Raw genomic sequence first — 15,237 nt, 5'->3', positions numbered from 1 at the left:
TTTGTGGCAACCCAGGCAAAAAAAATCCCTAAGATGGTTGTCTCTGTTTAACAAACAAAAGGCTAGAAGTAGAGATAATATGACTGAATTGGTATAGTACCTTCTCTTGATCAAAAGAAGCCAAAGGAGTTCATGAGTTGAAGCTCCCAAGACATATACTCACGATGAGATCTATCCTCACTGGGAAGGCACGTCCTCAGTCCAAAATATGTGACTCAAATTGGCAAGCTGGAAAAGGCAAAGGCTAAGGAATTGGCTACTAAGCTGGGTTAGATGTGCAATGTTGATTTCTCTGTACATGAAGATAATAAATCTGTTCTTCCTCCAGTGGAAAAAAATGTTTAAAGAATAGATGAAAAATGCGTACTTTTCAGGTGAAAGGGTATGTTAAAAATTAGATTATAAGGACGAATATAGAAAGAGAAAAGAACATATTTTCAAACTTAAATTTTTTAGGACAGAACTAAGATATAAGTAGAAGGTAAGAGAAGAGACTTAGAGGATGAGTGATTTGAAGCAGGAAGAAGTCAAGGATTTGCTATAATTGTCAAAGTATTTGCTACAAAACACTATCACACACACACACACACACACACACACACACACACACACAGGCAGAGGCAAAGAGAGAGGGAGAAGAGAGAAAAGCAGGCATGTAAACTGAGGTAGAAAGTGAGCAAGAACACTACAGCAAAATACTTAGAATTACATAATCTGAGGAATAGGAATATGCGTATTCATTATGCTTGTCTCTCTATATTCTTATGTTTGCAAATGTTCACAATACAATTCAAATAATACAACTACATAGGGACCACAGTTCTAGTTGGTAATGTGGGTTCCTGCTTGCATTTGCACTCAGCACCTGGCACGTGCTTGGCCAGCATTCTCCCACTTCAGGTATATGCTCAGATCTGTTTTTCTTCAATGCTTTTTGTAGATAAAGTATCCTACATTTTCCTGAGCTGGCATCAGTCTGAAACGCATTTCTATATCTCCCACACAATGAGGGCTGTAGATGTGAAGCACCCGGCCCATCTTGTTGGTTGAGAATGGGGTCCTGCTTATTTTGCCTAAGCTGGTTGGAATCACAACCATCCTGATCTTCCCACCTGGGAATCTGGAATTATACAGGAGGACCAGCGTTCTTTTCATTACATTAATGAAAAATAAAGTCTTAATATTTCTCAATTGGAAATTTTGAGACAGCAGCACTTCAGAAGAAACAGTACCAATACCAAATGAGTATTTGTGAGTGTATTTTTACACTGGAACAAAGGTTTCTTGAACTCATTTCTGCTCTTTTCTAGGACGAACAGGAACAATGATATCTATTCTACTTTTTGCCACTGGCACATTTTTAACCGCAAAGGTAGGAAAAAGGTTTTGATACTTAGTCTTTTATATGTATTGAATTTGCTAGTTCTGAAGCATTCATGGTAAAATATTAAGGAAATGCTTAGCTCATGGTGATTAAGTGAAAGTGAAAACCTGGATTAATGCAGCCTTGTTTAATATGCAGTTATTTACTGGACTTGTACCCTTGTATTCTTGTTCTGGGCCAAGCCTATAGTGAGAGCAGTAAGACACAAATGCAAAGGAATGTCCAAATTCAGAATCACTAAGAAGAACAGCATTTTAAGGTATATTTTTTACCATCTATAAGTAGTTGCCATTCAAAAAAGGAATCTGAGAATTCAGTGCATTGTGAGTAAGGTCACTCGTTCATCATTCTCCTCCCTCCATCTCAACCCACTACTTCCTTCCTACCATTTCTTTAATGTTGTAGGATATACACGTGACTTTGTAATTCCGTATTTAAGAAATAAGAATCAACGTTTTCTAAAAAGCTGTATCCTCATTAACTGACTTATGTAATTGTAGCCTCTCTGTACAACACCTTTATAATGAGTTTTAAAAATATTTTTTATTGTAATTAATAGGAGGGTTACATTACTTTCACCAGATAGAAGGTGCATTACTTCACATACATTGATACCCTTTCTCAAGTCTTGGTCCCCATTTCCCTCCCCCCACTCCCACCCTCATCTTGTTTTTGCCCCTTTCCTATCCAATTTCAAATAACCAAATACGCATATATACAATATATCAGATAACAAAGTGAAATACTATAAAAATATGAGATAACTAAGAGACAGCAAAAGAAATGGGAGATAACATAGTACATTAAGGACAACAATCACTCATTTTATGGCTTTTGTTTCTATTTCCTATAGGTCCTTTCATTTAGCGACATACTGTATGTCCTTATGTATCTAGGTTTTGCTCTATTGCAAATCGCTGCTAGGAGAGCCCAAGGTTTCTACTGATTATGACAAATAGGTGAAACCATTGAGTATATATTTCTTTGAGTCTGACTTACTTCACTTAATATTATTTTTTCTAAGTCTTTCCATTTCCTTCCAAATGGAGTGATGTCATTCTTTCTGACAGCAGCATAGAATTCCATTGTGTAAAAATACCACATCTTGTTGATCCACTCATCAATCGAAGGGTATCAGAGTTGGTTCCATATCTTTGCTATGGTAAATAGTGCTGCAGTGAACATCGTTGTGCTAGTGGCTTTAGTATGTCCTTGTTTCTGGACGGTTGGGTAAATGCCAAGTAGTGGAATTGCTGGGTCATAGGGGAACTCTATGTTTAGTCTTTTGAGGAGCTGCCATAATGCTTGAATGAGTTTGCACTCCCACGAACTGTGTAATAATGATCCCTCCTGGCCACATCCCCTCCAGCATCTTAATAAAATATATATATATATAAAGAAATTAGGCACAATAAAAATGTGTGATGGAAAAATATAGTCTTTTCAATAATTGGTATTAGGACTTCCATATGTAGAAAATTAAAATTGGATCCTTGTTTATCACCATGCACCAATATCAACTCAAATGAATTTAAAGACCTCAAAGTCATGCCTGAAACACTGAAACTATTGCAAGTTGGAGTAGGAGAAATATTAGAACTGATAGGCATAGGCAGGAACTTTTTGGAAATAGTGGCAAGGCCACAGAAAGTAGGAGAGACTTGACAAATGTGATTATATCAAAATAAAAATTTTCTGCACAGCAAAGAACATAGGTGCTAAACTAAAAAGACAGCCAACAGACTGGTAGATCTTTACCAGCAATATATCTGACAAAGTCCTAATATCCAAAATATACAAGAAGCTCAAAAATTAACATCTCCCCAAAACTAATGAGCTAATCAGTAATTTGGCAAAGGAGCTAGAAAGACCTTTCAAAAAATAATAAAGTAATTTTTAAAAGAATCAAAGGAAAGATGGGCATTGTAGACTTGTGCCTGTAATCTTAGCCACTTAAAAAGCTAGGAACTAAGAAAGTTAATAAGTAGCTCTGTCCAAAGAGGACAGATAAGCACTGTGATTGTATTAACCCCTTTTCTGTAGGACAGCCTGGAGTACTTCGGGGAGCGCAGAACTGACAGAAATGTGAGCAGTCAGTTTCAAGGAGTAGAAACTCCTTCCCAAGTAAGTTTCTCTTGTCACAAAGTTATTTATGGGGAGATTTAGTGGCACATTTAGCCTGGTCGCATCTGTAACCCTTCTTTAACAATCAATGATGGCAGAGGACTTGTGACTCCTAACCATTTCCTGATCTTTGGAGGCCCACATCTGTAGCCTCATAGGCTACTTGGCTTGGTTCTCTGCTGGGGCCTACCGGCAGCAAATTGGGGTTCCTGAAATACGGGGAGGGACTGTAAAAAATGGAAGAGAGACAAACACATGGGGTTGGTAGGTCTGCAGCCCAGGTAAAGACTGCAGCCCCGTTTATCCTCAACTCAAGGTTTATATCCCTTCTTGAAACCAGGGAACTTCCAGGTGTTACATTCATATGGTAAATCTCAGGTCATTTAAACAGAATAAGGCCAGAAAACCATAAGACAATAAAGCAATTGTCTGATGCAAATCAAGGTACAGTTTGATTCCACTCTGGCTCCCAACAGTTCTCAACAGAGCAACACACATTCCATTTCTTATTCTTTATTCCCTACAGCTTCTGGAATTGAGTCCCCTCCCAAAAAGGAAGGTCAAATATCTGAGGTTTTCTGATGCCTGAAGATGATCTCTGGCTAGTAGATGATCTACTAGCCATTGGTTTCCCTAGAAAGAGAGATTGGATCCTTCACCAGTTTTTGCTAAGGCAATGAGCAATTCAAGGTCTTTAGAACACTACCAGGATGGTTTTGTGATGACCCCAGTGTAGGGGAAAGAAGAGTGCAGAGAAGAGAAAGAATGAGAGATCCTCAGACCAAGTATGAGAGATAAAGACACACAGAGATAATGGGAGTATGAAAGAAGAAAACAGAATGAACTGGGAAAATAAGTATTTTACAAATCTTGTTCCAGCAGACATTATCATATACTTTCATGCCATATTCTTAACATTGTTTAAACTATCCACTGTTGTCCTATTTTCCTCTGATAATACTTTATTATGAAAATATGAAAAATCCCAATTATATTGGATTGGAGTGTTGGTCACTATAAAAAAAAATTACTGACCAAAGAACTTAAAGTGGGGAAAGATTCATTTGGGCTCACAGTTTCAGGATTTACTTTAAGGCCACTTGATCCCATTGCTTTGGGCCTACACTGACACTGAACAATCATGTCAAGGAGGCGGGTATCGTGGAGAAGGATTGCTCACCTCAAGGTTTCCAGGAAGCTGAGGAGAAGGAAGGGTTTGCGACATGATCCATCCTTCCAGTGACTTCTTTGGTTTCATGAGGCCCCAACTCCTAACAGTTTCCCCACCTCCTACTAATGCTTTAAATTTAGGAAGCCCTCAACAAATGAATCTGTGGATAAAGTCAAAAGCCTCATAATATAATTACTTCCCCATACCCACCTCTGAACGCTGCTGGTATACTGGGGATCAAGCCTTCCACCTATGAGCCTTTTAAGTGCACATTTCATATCCAAATTCTAATACACAAAGATGGAACCATACAGTGTATTCTGCAATCATCATCCCAACCTACAGTCATGCTTTGTTTATTCCTTCCCCACTTTTCTCAAACCCTGGGTCACCCTTCCTACTCTTCTTTCCTCAACCAGGATTACTTTGAAGGAAATTCTATTCATCAGGTCCTTTTACCTCACAAGAAGTTTGGCATGACACCCAACATATGTACTCTTAAAAAAAATCCAACAACTGCAAAGCATCTACCCGACACTGATGACTGGCACCTGTCTGTATTTCTAGATACAGGCTGAGATTTGAGAATGGTGTTTCAAAGCCAGCCCTGGCAGGAAATCCTTTCATTCTTTGTTCTAATGAAGAACCAAAACAGCCTGAGTTGGAGATGCGAAGTGGTACAGCACTGCCCTATTGCATCTTGCATTGCCCAATTGCATTTTCAGGCATCTTTCTCACTATTGCCCTTTCATTGTTTGCCCATCCTGGGGCTTAAACTCAGTGGCCTGCTGCTCAGTAGGCTTGAACTCTTCATAAGTGGCACTTTATCAGGTGAGCTAGATCTCTAGCTCAACTTCTGGCTAAGTATATAGAGATGGATTATCTCAAAGTTTTCAGCCCTGGCTGGCATTATTCTTCAGTCCTCTCAGCTTCTGCCTCCTGAGTAGCTTGGATTACAGACATCAGCCACTCGCATGCAGTACAAGTGCTTTTGCTAATTGGAAATGTGGCAGTTCACTTTCTGAACTCTTCTCAGTTGGTTCATCATCAGACATCTGGAGTTTCTCAAAGAGAATTCTAAGAAATCCTGTTTGAGCAACTTGCTAGGAGCCAAAGAGTATTATTGAAACGTTCCCTTACCAAAAAAAAACGTATTGGAGAAAAAGGCAGATAAAGAATCTCTTCTCTGTAGAGGACCCCTCACTAAGGGTACAGAATCATCTAGTGCAGCTATGTGGAGATGTCATTCCTTTTGATGAGGAACTCTCTCCCAAACCATAGTCCTTTCTCTAGTGCATGACAACAGATTTTGTCATCGCTGTTTCAGCACCTTCACTCTTCTCATGGTCATAAGCAAGCCTAGAAGCAAGGGCTTGTTCTTTCCATGTTACTGTCTGCAAGTCTCAGCTGGGCTCTTTTTCCACAATGAGGAAAATACATAAGAATGTTGATAATGTAAGGGCTCATTCTAAATGTTGTCTTCCTTTCTTACTGCTGTTCACAAGCTGAAAAAGAGAAGGAAATTAGGATACTGACTTTACATCTGGCATTCCCACTAAAGTGGAGGCTTTTGTTGCTTTACAGAGTCGCTATGTCCGCTACTTTGACATCTTGAAGAATGTGTTGAACTGGGAAATGCCAGTGAAAAAACCTCTTAAAATCGTGAAGTTTGTGATTTACTCCATCCAAGGTAAGTGCTTTGCAAAGGAAGGAGAAGACAAGAGGATGTGCGATCCACTATTTGGGAGGGTTTTGCTTATGTTATGCAAATGATCCTACATCACAGCTAAGGGTCAATGCATGTGACCTTCTCCCTCTTGAGCTGCCATGTCAGCTCTCCTTAGATGCCTCTCTTATCCCTTACCCATTTCCACTTGAGGGGAGGTTCTACCCCTTGCGTTCTGTTCTCGATGTTCTTGTCTCAACCTAGGATAGATTTTTTTCATAGGAGAAGAGAAAATTAAAGAACCCAGTAGAGTCCTTCTTTCTCAGACTCATTTCTCCTTCATGGTTCATCTCAGCATTGCTGGCCCTGCTTCATTTTCTTGGCCAGTCCTTCCAGCGGCCCTTTCTTCTCAAAACTATAGTCTTTTCTCTCTTTCCTCCTCCTCTAAGCATCTCCTCACTATCTTCTCCATCAGGATGCCTTATTTTATTTGTTACCACCTTTGGCCAGGTCATATGCTAGCATTCAGCTTGTGAGCAGAAAAGACAAATAAGTGCTTAGATTTTAAAAAACCAACTACAATGCAGGGGTTCTCAAGGCTCTTTACCTAAAAGCCTCCTTACTGAGAAGGCTGACATGTGGAGGACCACAGTTTGAAGCCATCCCAAGCCACTCTGAGTCTCCAATTGCAACCAAAAAAAGCAAAATGGGGGCATGCCTCAAGTGATAGAGTGTCAGCTAGACAAGCTGAGCAGGTTCAAGACCCAGACTTCAAACTCTGCTACTTGCAAATACAAAAGTTAGACTCTGTTGCAGGCCAGGTTTAGGTAGTACAGACAAGGTTCCTAGAGGGCAGCACTTGGATTCCCCTGACTGCCCTTGTTTGACACTCACACCTGAATCTCCATGGACATAGAACAGGTTTGGAGAACTTGTTCTTCTACTAGACTCCTCTAGCAACTGCCAAGTTGGTGCTGTTTCCAAGAAATGAGACTGTCTAGTTTAGACTTCCCAATATTGCTGGAAAGACTGGCACAGACCACCCAGTTCTCCAAAGTTTTCCCCTGGGTTCTCCATCTCAGTCTTCCCACAACTGGGACTACAGGCTTGGGCCGCTTTACTCTTTTCCTAGATGAAGTCTCTCTTTACCCAGGCTGGCCTAGAAAAATAGTGAAAGAGGTTATTTATTTAGAGCTAGAAACCTAAACATGTAGAAGAAGGTGAGACAGAGAATTTTCACTTCATTTTGTCTGTATTTTGTCGGTGGGTGCATGGGGGGATCATGGGTTTCCAGCCCAATCTGTGAGTTGTACCTGAACCCTTCAGCTCAAGGCTACGACCCTACCCCTGTTCCTGGGTGTTGTCCCTGAGCTCTACAGTACCCTTGAGCCAAGCCCCACTTCCTGTTTTCTGGAGGTTAGATGGAGATAAGAGTCTCAGGTCCTTTTGTGCCCAGGCTGGCTTTGAACCTTGATCCTCAGATCACAGACACTAAGGAGCTATGGTTACTATGGAAGCCACTGAGCCCAGCTTTGTCTGTATTTTTCAAGGATGAAATTCCTTTGTGTGATGTAAATTGTTTAAATGTGAGGAAAATAAAGGCTTAGCACATTGTACTTGTGAATTTCAGTGGCTTATTGCTAGAGGATGTCAGTAGAAAGCAGTTGGACAACTGGAACAAGGGAGAGGAGAGTGCAGCAAAAGCCATGTTTCCATCAGAAATCTTTCTGATGATAGTGTTTGATCCATGAAATTAAGAGACACCAAAACAAGGCAAGATGAAAACCCAATCAGACATGCTTCATGTTAATGTGAAATAGGCAAGGTTGAAAGGAAAAACTTCATTGTGGACTCTGAAACCAGATCTTGGAGGAAAGGCTAAAGGAAGAGGGGCCATTTGAACTGAGGAAAAGGTCACACACCCTGGGTTCACGTTGGTTATCCTAGCTACTTAGGAGGCTGAGAACTGAGGATTGTGGTTTGAAGCCAACCCAGATAGAAAACACTTATCCCCAATTAATTATAAATATTCCAAAGTGAAAGAGTGTCCCATCCAGCGGGACATCAACTAGGGCCAAGAACCTAGAGGGAGGAATGAAAGGGACAGGAGACATGAAGAAGGCAGCAAGACAAGCATCCTAATCAAGCTGCCAATTTTATTTTTCACACAAGTGTTTATATGCCTCTTCAGGAGAGGGATTGGGGTATAGGAACTGCTCGGGGGAGGGGGTCTGGTAGTAGGATATTTGCTTGGGGTAGAGGCCAGGTAGTAGGATGTTTGCATATCAACGCAAGCAGGCATGTGTTGCTTAGTGACCTACTTACAAGATGCAAGCACATTCTTACAGTAAGAATTTAGGGAGGGGGAGAATGTCCCCGATCTCCTCCCGTCATCTTGAAATAAGTGAGGGGCAAGCATTTAGGCAATATCTGAATTATGGTAGGCATTAACCTGAGATGGGGGTCAGAGGCCCTGATTCCTAGAATGGAGGCCATGTTGAGGAAGAAGCAAGACCCACTGGCTCATGTATCTGTCTATCTGCTGAGGCCAAGCATCTATTTGTGGGGGAATGGTTTTCATAGATGCCAACCTCCATGCTATTGGGCGTGTCCCTCAGGAGACCCCGAGACTGATGGCTGTTTAGGCTGTCTCCTCGCAGTCTTAGCTGCACCTCATGCAAATGCTTACACCTGTCAACAGTAGATGCATATCCCTCGGGTGGGGATTAGGTTCCTCTGGGGGCCCCATAGTCCTCATACCCATTTAGCATCTCCCTCATCTAGGCTGTTCAGCACTGGATGGAAAATTCACCCATCCAGAGTCACCATAATGGCTGGAACCAACTAGGGGACTTTGAGTTTAGCACAGAATGTCCCATCACCAAGAGTTTTTGGTTCCAGTCCTCTCAGGAAACGGCTGTGGGGTGGGTGGTAGAATCAGGCAGAACAGAATATGTGGCAGCAGTTTCATCTCTCAGTAACTCCAATGGAATGTCACACCTCCTGCTGGGTTGCCTGCAAATTTCTGCACAAACTGGTTAAAGAAGCTAAACCTAAGGCCTGACTTCGGTGAATTTTCCCAATGATTCCCTGGTTGCTTTTCCTGAGCACACTCATTTTGTCAGGCTGACAACCCATTAGTTTGTTTTTAACCTTTTCTTTTTTTAAAAAAATTTATTAACGTTGATTTTTACATCATATTTTAAATGACAAGTTCAACATACAAGTGTTCAAGGAAGCAATCTCTATTTACAATCACTGAGACTTAGTATTTAGAACTTAATCACAATGAAGCTAAGGTTTGTATGTCATAGAAACACATTAATTTATGAAATAAAACATTATGTCTATAGAGTCATAGGTTTTTATGTCTATATAGAGGAGGAATTTAGATTAATGTGGAGAGAATAGGGGAATGCAGCCATAATATTTAACAACATATATCCTATGAACCTAGGGAAATGGAGAAGATAGGATAGGGGTTGATATATCCATCAAGATATATTGTATTTATAAACTGATTGGTTAATGTAAACCCATTTGTGTAACCACCTAAGATACTAAAAGTATAAGTTAAAATGGCATAGAACTATTTGTCTCTAATGTACACAAACAGGATTGTTTGGGTATACCTGACCAATATTATCCTTGATATTGATTTATAAATTTGACTTAGAGAAAATTAAATTTAGATTATTATTATAGAACTCTAAAGGTAGCATTTCATAAGCAAGAAGTTCTGGAAGCTCCCAATGTTGTTTTTTTTTCCTCGAATGGTGATGTAGTAAGAATTTATCTTGTAGAAGATTAAGATATAATGATTTTTTCTTTCTTTGCAATATTGTGAACTGCTTTAAGAGGCAGAAACCATTTGTAAAGGACAAATTCTATGCAAGATCAAATGATTAACTAAACCCACAATGTTAGGTGGCCAATATTTTCTCTCTTTATTCTCCATTGAGTTAACTGGCAAGACATTTTGCTCTGTACTCTAACAAACATATACGTTTTCTTTTTCACTTTTATGCAGGAGTAGGAGAAGGTAATGGAGCAGACCTGAAAATTGAAATAATAATGCAGCACAAGACTGTATTTACTTGTACTTGCCAAACCTGCACGGTGAGCCAAAGCTCATAAATGAGAATTCTCATGTTTGTTTCAAAGCTCCCAGTCAAGTGGCATGATGGTCTTCCCCAAAGTAACACTCACCAAAAAGAGACAGCTCTTACCCTCTGTCACCATTCCAGTTGGCATTGCTTAGTTCAGATGCAAAGCAGAGCCTTGTTCCAAACAGTTTCTGAAAGATATTGTCAAACTGTGCTTCAGTTTAGTGCTGCTTCGAATTCACTTGTGCCCACAAATGCTAAGAATGTCCCCAGGAATTACTCGAGGCTTTAAATGCATATATCAGGTCAGTATTTGCCATATGATCTTCCTTTTGATCATTTTGATCATTTATTACAAAGCTCTGATTCTCAAATGCAGTGTTCTTGAAAGTCACCTTGGCACTTGTGGAAGTGGAAAGTCATAGGTTCAAAGAGTGATGCAGAATCTGTCCACTCAGCAATGGGCTCAGTGACTGTAATTGAGATGTTTTGTTGGCTGTCACCTTGAGATCAGTAGAGACAGCATATGGACTGAGGAGATGCCTCTTTACCCACAGCCATTTCTGAAATGTTCAAGAAATTCTCAAGACTGTGCACCTTTTCTAGGAGAAATTGGCAAATTTCCTTTTTAATCCCAAAGGAAGCTTTCAGAATGATTCCCAGGTTCCTGTTGTAACTTCTGTACATGCACACAAGTGTAGTGTGTTGTGAGGTTTAGGTAATATATTTGAATTTAATCTCTAATCTATGAGTTATCAAATCAGTGTAAAAAGTGACCATTTTCAAAACACTTTGTCACATAGGACACTGATCCCATCAACTCTTAGCCCATATTTATTCTTATTTTCTTGGATTTGAAGCTCTGAATACATAACAACCCTAGTGTAGCCAAGCTATTTCCATCAATATCTGGACCTACAAATTCCCATTAGAGAAGACTGACTCATCTGTTTGTCCCATGGAGTAAAATTCTCAGTTTCATTGATATTTTTGCTGGTTTCTCTTCTCAGGCCTATATTATTCCTCTTTTATTAAAATCCTCCAATGACCAACTGAAATTCTACTTTCTAGAATATGCTTTGTTATTCAAACTTTCTGCTGTATACTGCCCTCCCATAGGACACACTTGCACACTTCCTTACAAAGCTTGAAAACAATATATTATTTTCATATTGTTCTGTATGTATAAAACTTCCTGAAAACTTGAAAATCATGTGACAGTCTTCTGTGGGTATGTTTCTTGAAGCCTAGCATAGCTTTCTTCTTATTCTATGATGGTATATGAATATCAGAGTAATACATGGGATGATTTCATAGTTGTTAATCCCCAAACTTGACCTGTTTGTGGTCATTCCATTCACTGGAATGGCTCATTGACCTCATCAGCAACATAATATTTGTCATGAAAGTGGGGTCAATTATTCATTGCTTCTTGAACATCAATATACTGTTTCAGACTGAAGTTAAAAGCACATCCTTAAAAGAATATAAAAATCGGATGATTCACATAGAACAGTAATGTGTATTACATTAGAAACTCCTGGTCATATAGGATGAGATTAAATGAAAGGATCTCTAGGATATTGAAACAAGAGCTTTATCTTGTGTGATTGTGGCTCTTAATGCACTCCGTTATTCCTCTTCTGTTTAGTTTCCTTCTGGTTAATCTCATACTGTTACTGTATCTGACTTTGTGACCTGGTATATTGTATGTATGTTTATTTGATTATTTAAAATAGGAAAGAGAAGTGGGGAAACCATATGATTGGGAGAGGTGTTGGGGGAGGAAAATGGGGACAAAACCATGAGAGGTGGTATCAATGTGTGAGAAGTAAGACACCTACTATCTGGTGAATATAACTGTAATCCCTCTATACATTACAATAAACAAAAACACACTTGTCAAAAATGAATACTTTGCTTCTCAAGTGTAGTCTTAAGATAGCTATCAAACATTTGGAGCCCAGTACCTTTACCACTTCAGAAACAAATTACTGCTATTTTCTATATGAAATTACCAAGCTATGAAATTATGAGTATATAATGGATTAAGGATGATTTCATGAGTGAAAAAGAATACTAATCGCTGGCAACACTTTGAGTTCCTAATTCCATGTGTTCATCAACAGGTTGTCCATGATATTGATACAAATAGAGCAATCTTTTTGGTGCCCAACTGTCCGGACTTATGTGATGATGTAAAAGTAAAATTTTCTTCTTCGGTGAGTCCTCAAGTATCCTGCATGATTGTATGCTCTTTTGTTTGGTCTAGGTTTGCGATTTCCTTTGCTGCAGTTCCCTACAATAGAAAGGACAGATAAAAATGCATGTCTCGGGAAGGGGAGGAAAACACAAAACAAAGTCATCAGGGTTTCTTGTATATATTTAAAATATTTCTGATCACTTTCTTCTGAATTGTAAGCAATTGATATCTGTTACTTATCAAATGAGAAAAGTATGAAAGCAAAGATGCTAAAAAGAAACCGACATTGTTGACTTTCCATAAGAGTAATTACAGTTATGTTGTCTATCTTTTAAACACGTCATGATCAGTGTGTTTACCAAATGTGAGGGAGATTTTACTTTCCTGTCCATAATTATCTATTGACTTGCTATCATTAGTATGACTGTTTAATTTTAATGGATCAGCCGTACATGTCATGTCTGAGTGTCATATATGACTATAATGATTTTCTATGAAATCATCTATTCCTACTCTGAGTAAGAACTTCCATGTGTTCTGTATGCCCTCCTTCATTACCTGCTTGCTCACTGCTGAGCAGTCTTAGGTACTGAGATATGAATGTGAATGTTGAAGCAAGTGACCACCTGGGAAGTCTCTCCATTTCAATGTTTCCCCTTGGATAACAGAACCACTGTGAATTCTTGCTTAGCTAGTGTCTCTAAACAAACACTGTGTTTTTTCTCCCTGGTGCAGGGGGTCTTGATGAGAGCTAGTTTTGTGATTATTAAGGGTTAAGATGGGATGGCATGCTTGTGAAAAATGAGGAAATTATTGATTACTGGTTAGTTTTGTTTTTGGCCATACTTTGGTTTGGATTTTTGCTTGGTTTACTTGCTTGGCTAAACATCTATCACTTGAGTCATGCCTCCAGCCCTGTTTGTTTGCTGGTTAACGTGGAAACAATATTTTACTTTTTGCCATGGCTGACTTTGATCCTCCAGATCTCAGCTTCTTGTGTAGCTAGCCATCACCAATATTGATGCCTAATTATTCAAACTAGCTGTCAGTTATGGAAATAGATGTGAGTTCTATGTCTTTGGGCTGACTCTCAAGGACTCTGTCTCTGGACAGGACCATACATTCCAGCTTTGTTGTGATGGAGCTCCAGGTGAAATGGCTGTTGGTGCTGTACAGTGTGTCTTTCACAGGATGATTGTTTACCCTGGTGGGGAGTGGCTTCATGTCTAATTCTCCCACTGGTGACCATGGATCCTCCTCACAGGAAACTTGTTTGTACTGACAGATGACCTATAGCTGCTGTCTGACTTGTTGTGTTTTGACTTTCTACCAAATTAATCACTCTAGGAAAACCCTGAATAGAGCAGGTTGTATATGCTTATTACATAAGTCACCAACAAAGCATGAAAACACAACACAGTGAATAAGAGAAGCAGTTTATGACAGAGAAGGGAAAGGCAGCACATCTTGCAGGGCCAGTGGATGGAGGGGAGCCATCCAGGGGAAACTGATACCTGACCAGTGGAGGGACACAAGGCAACCTTAGAAGCAAATAACATTCTCTTGGGGGCCAGGTGTGACCTTACCAGGTTTTCCATGGGAGGTTTCATTGTGGTCCAAGGTGCTGTAACACAAGTAGTCACTATGACATATCTTCAGAGGTCCCTGGTAGTATGGAGTCACTAGGTCAAGTGCATTGTATCTGTTGTCACATAGTCAGGTGATCACTAGAAAATGGGTGCATGAGACAGGTGTCTAGCTCATTCCCACTGAGGAACTGAGAGGTAGCAGAGACTGGAAACTGTTGGGGGTGGCTGTGCCCTGCTTCTGGTATTCCAGCCTAACATAGTCAAAATGAAAGCAGAACAAACAGAAAGGATGAAGAATTCACCACAGTATGTTTGGGGTGTGTGTGTGTGTGTGTGTGTGTGTGTGTGTAAACATAGGTCTTTAGTTGATTCTTTAGTGGTGTTCTAATCAGATTGAGAGATCATTGTCTATATTTATCATATAAAAACATCCCTGAAGTTGAATTGGTGCCAAATGGTCATTCTATGTTTAACTTATTGAGAAACCCACAGACCCTTTTCTACCATTGCTTTCCCATTTGGCATTTGTGTCAACAAGGTCTGAGGACTCCAGTGGTCTGTGGTTTTGCTGAATTTTGTTGGTGATCCTAGTGGGTGAGACAGTAGAAGTCCAGCTCTGCTCTGCATGTGCTTGCCTCCTTTGGGGTATACTCTCTGACTAACTGAAGTATATGCTCAAACCCTTGGTGTTTGTTGCATCTGCTTTTGTTTTTCAGACATTAGTTTTTGAATTAAAAATATTGTGTATACATGATCCCATCCAGATACAAAATATGCCATGTTTCCCTCTATTTTGGTGCTACATTTTTTCACCCTGATTATGTCTTTTAATGAAATCCAACTGAACACTTGTTTTCTATTTCATTGTAGTAATTTTGATCCTTTATATTTTTAATGAAAAAGTATTCTCTTCAAGCCTCTGAGTACATTGTAAGAGATAGGATGTTGCAATTGATGTACACAAAAAGGCAGAAGGAAGGAACGTCAACCCCAA

The 15,237-nt window shown here is 39.7% G+C and overlaps 1 protein-coding gene and 1 long non-coding RNA gene across 2 annotated transcripts in view; both read left to right on the top strand.

The window, feature by feature from the left end:
* LOC150062673 (uncharacterized) overlaps positions 1 to 15,237 on the top strand; it is a 77,326-nt gene that overhangs the window by 32,586 nt on the left and 29,503 nt on the right. The gene's annotated exons all lie outside the window — the stretch shown is intronic.
* Positions 1 to 15,237, top strand: part of LOC150062676 (phosphatidylinositol 3,4,5-trisphosphate 3-phosphatase TPTE2-like) — a 49,375-nt gene that overhangs the window by 30,823 nt on the left and 3,315 nt on the right. Inside the window, exons 13-17 of the mRNA XM_090332535.1 lie at positions 1,311 to 1,372; positions 3,428 to 3,508; positions 6,264 to 6,369; positions 10,376 to 10,464; positions 12,581 to 12,673. Of these exons, the coding sequence (XP_090188661.1) occupies positions 1,311 to 1,372; positions 3,428 to 3,508; positions 6,264 to 6,369; positions 10,376 to 10,464; positions 12,581 to 12,673 (431 nt within the window). The remainder of the gene's footprint in view (positions 1 to 1,310; positions 1,373 to 3,427; positions 3,509 to 6,263; positions 6,370 to 10,375; positions 10,465 to 12,580; positions 12,674 to 15,237) is intronic.

The sequence above is a fragment of the Megascapheus bottae genome, chromosome 5 (assembly GCF_031878675.1).
Source record: "Megascapheus bottae isolate mThoBot1 chromosome 5, mThoBot2.hap1, whole genome shotgun sequence".
Lineage (NCBI taxonomy): Eukaryota > Metazoa > Chordata > Mammalia > Rodentia > Geomyidae > Megascapheus > Megascapheus bottae.
This window is presented reverse-complemented; position numbering and strand designations above follow the sequence as displayed.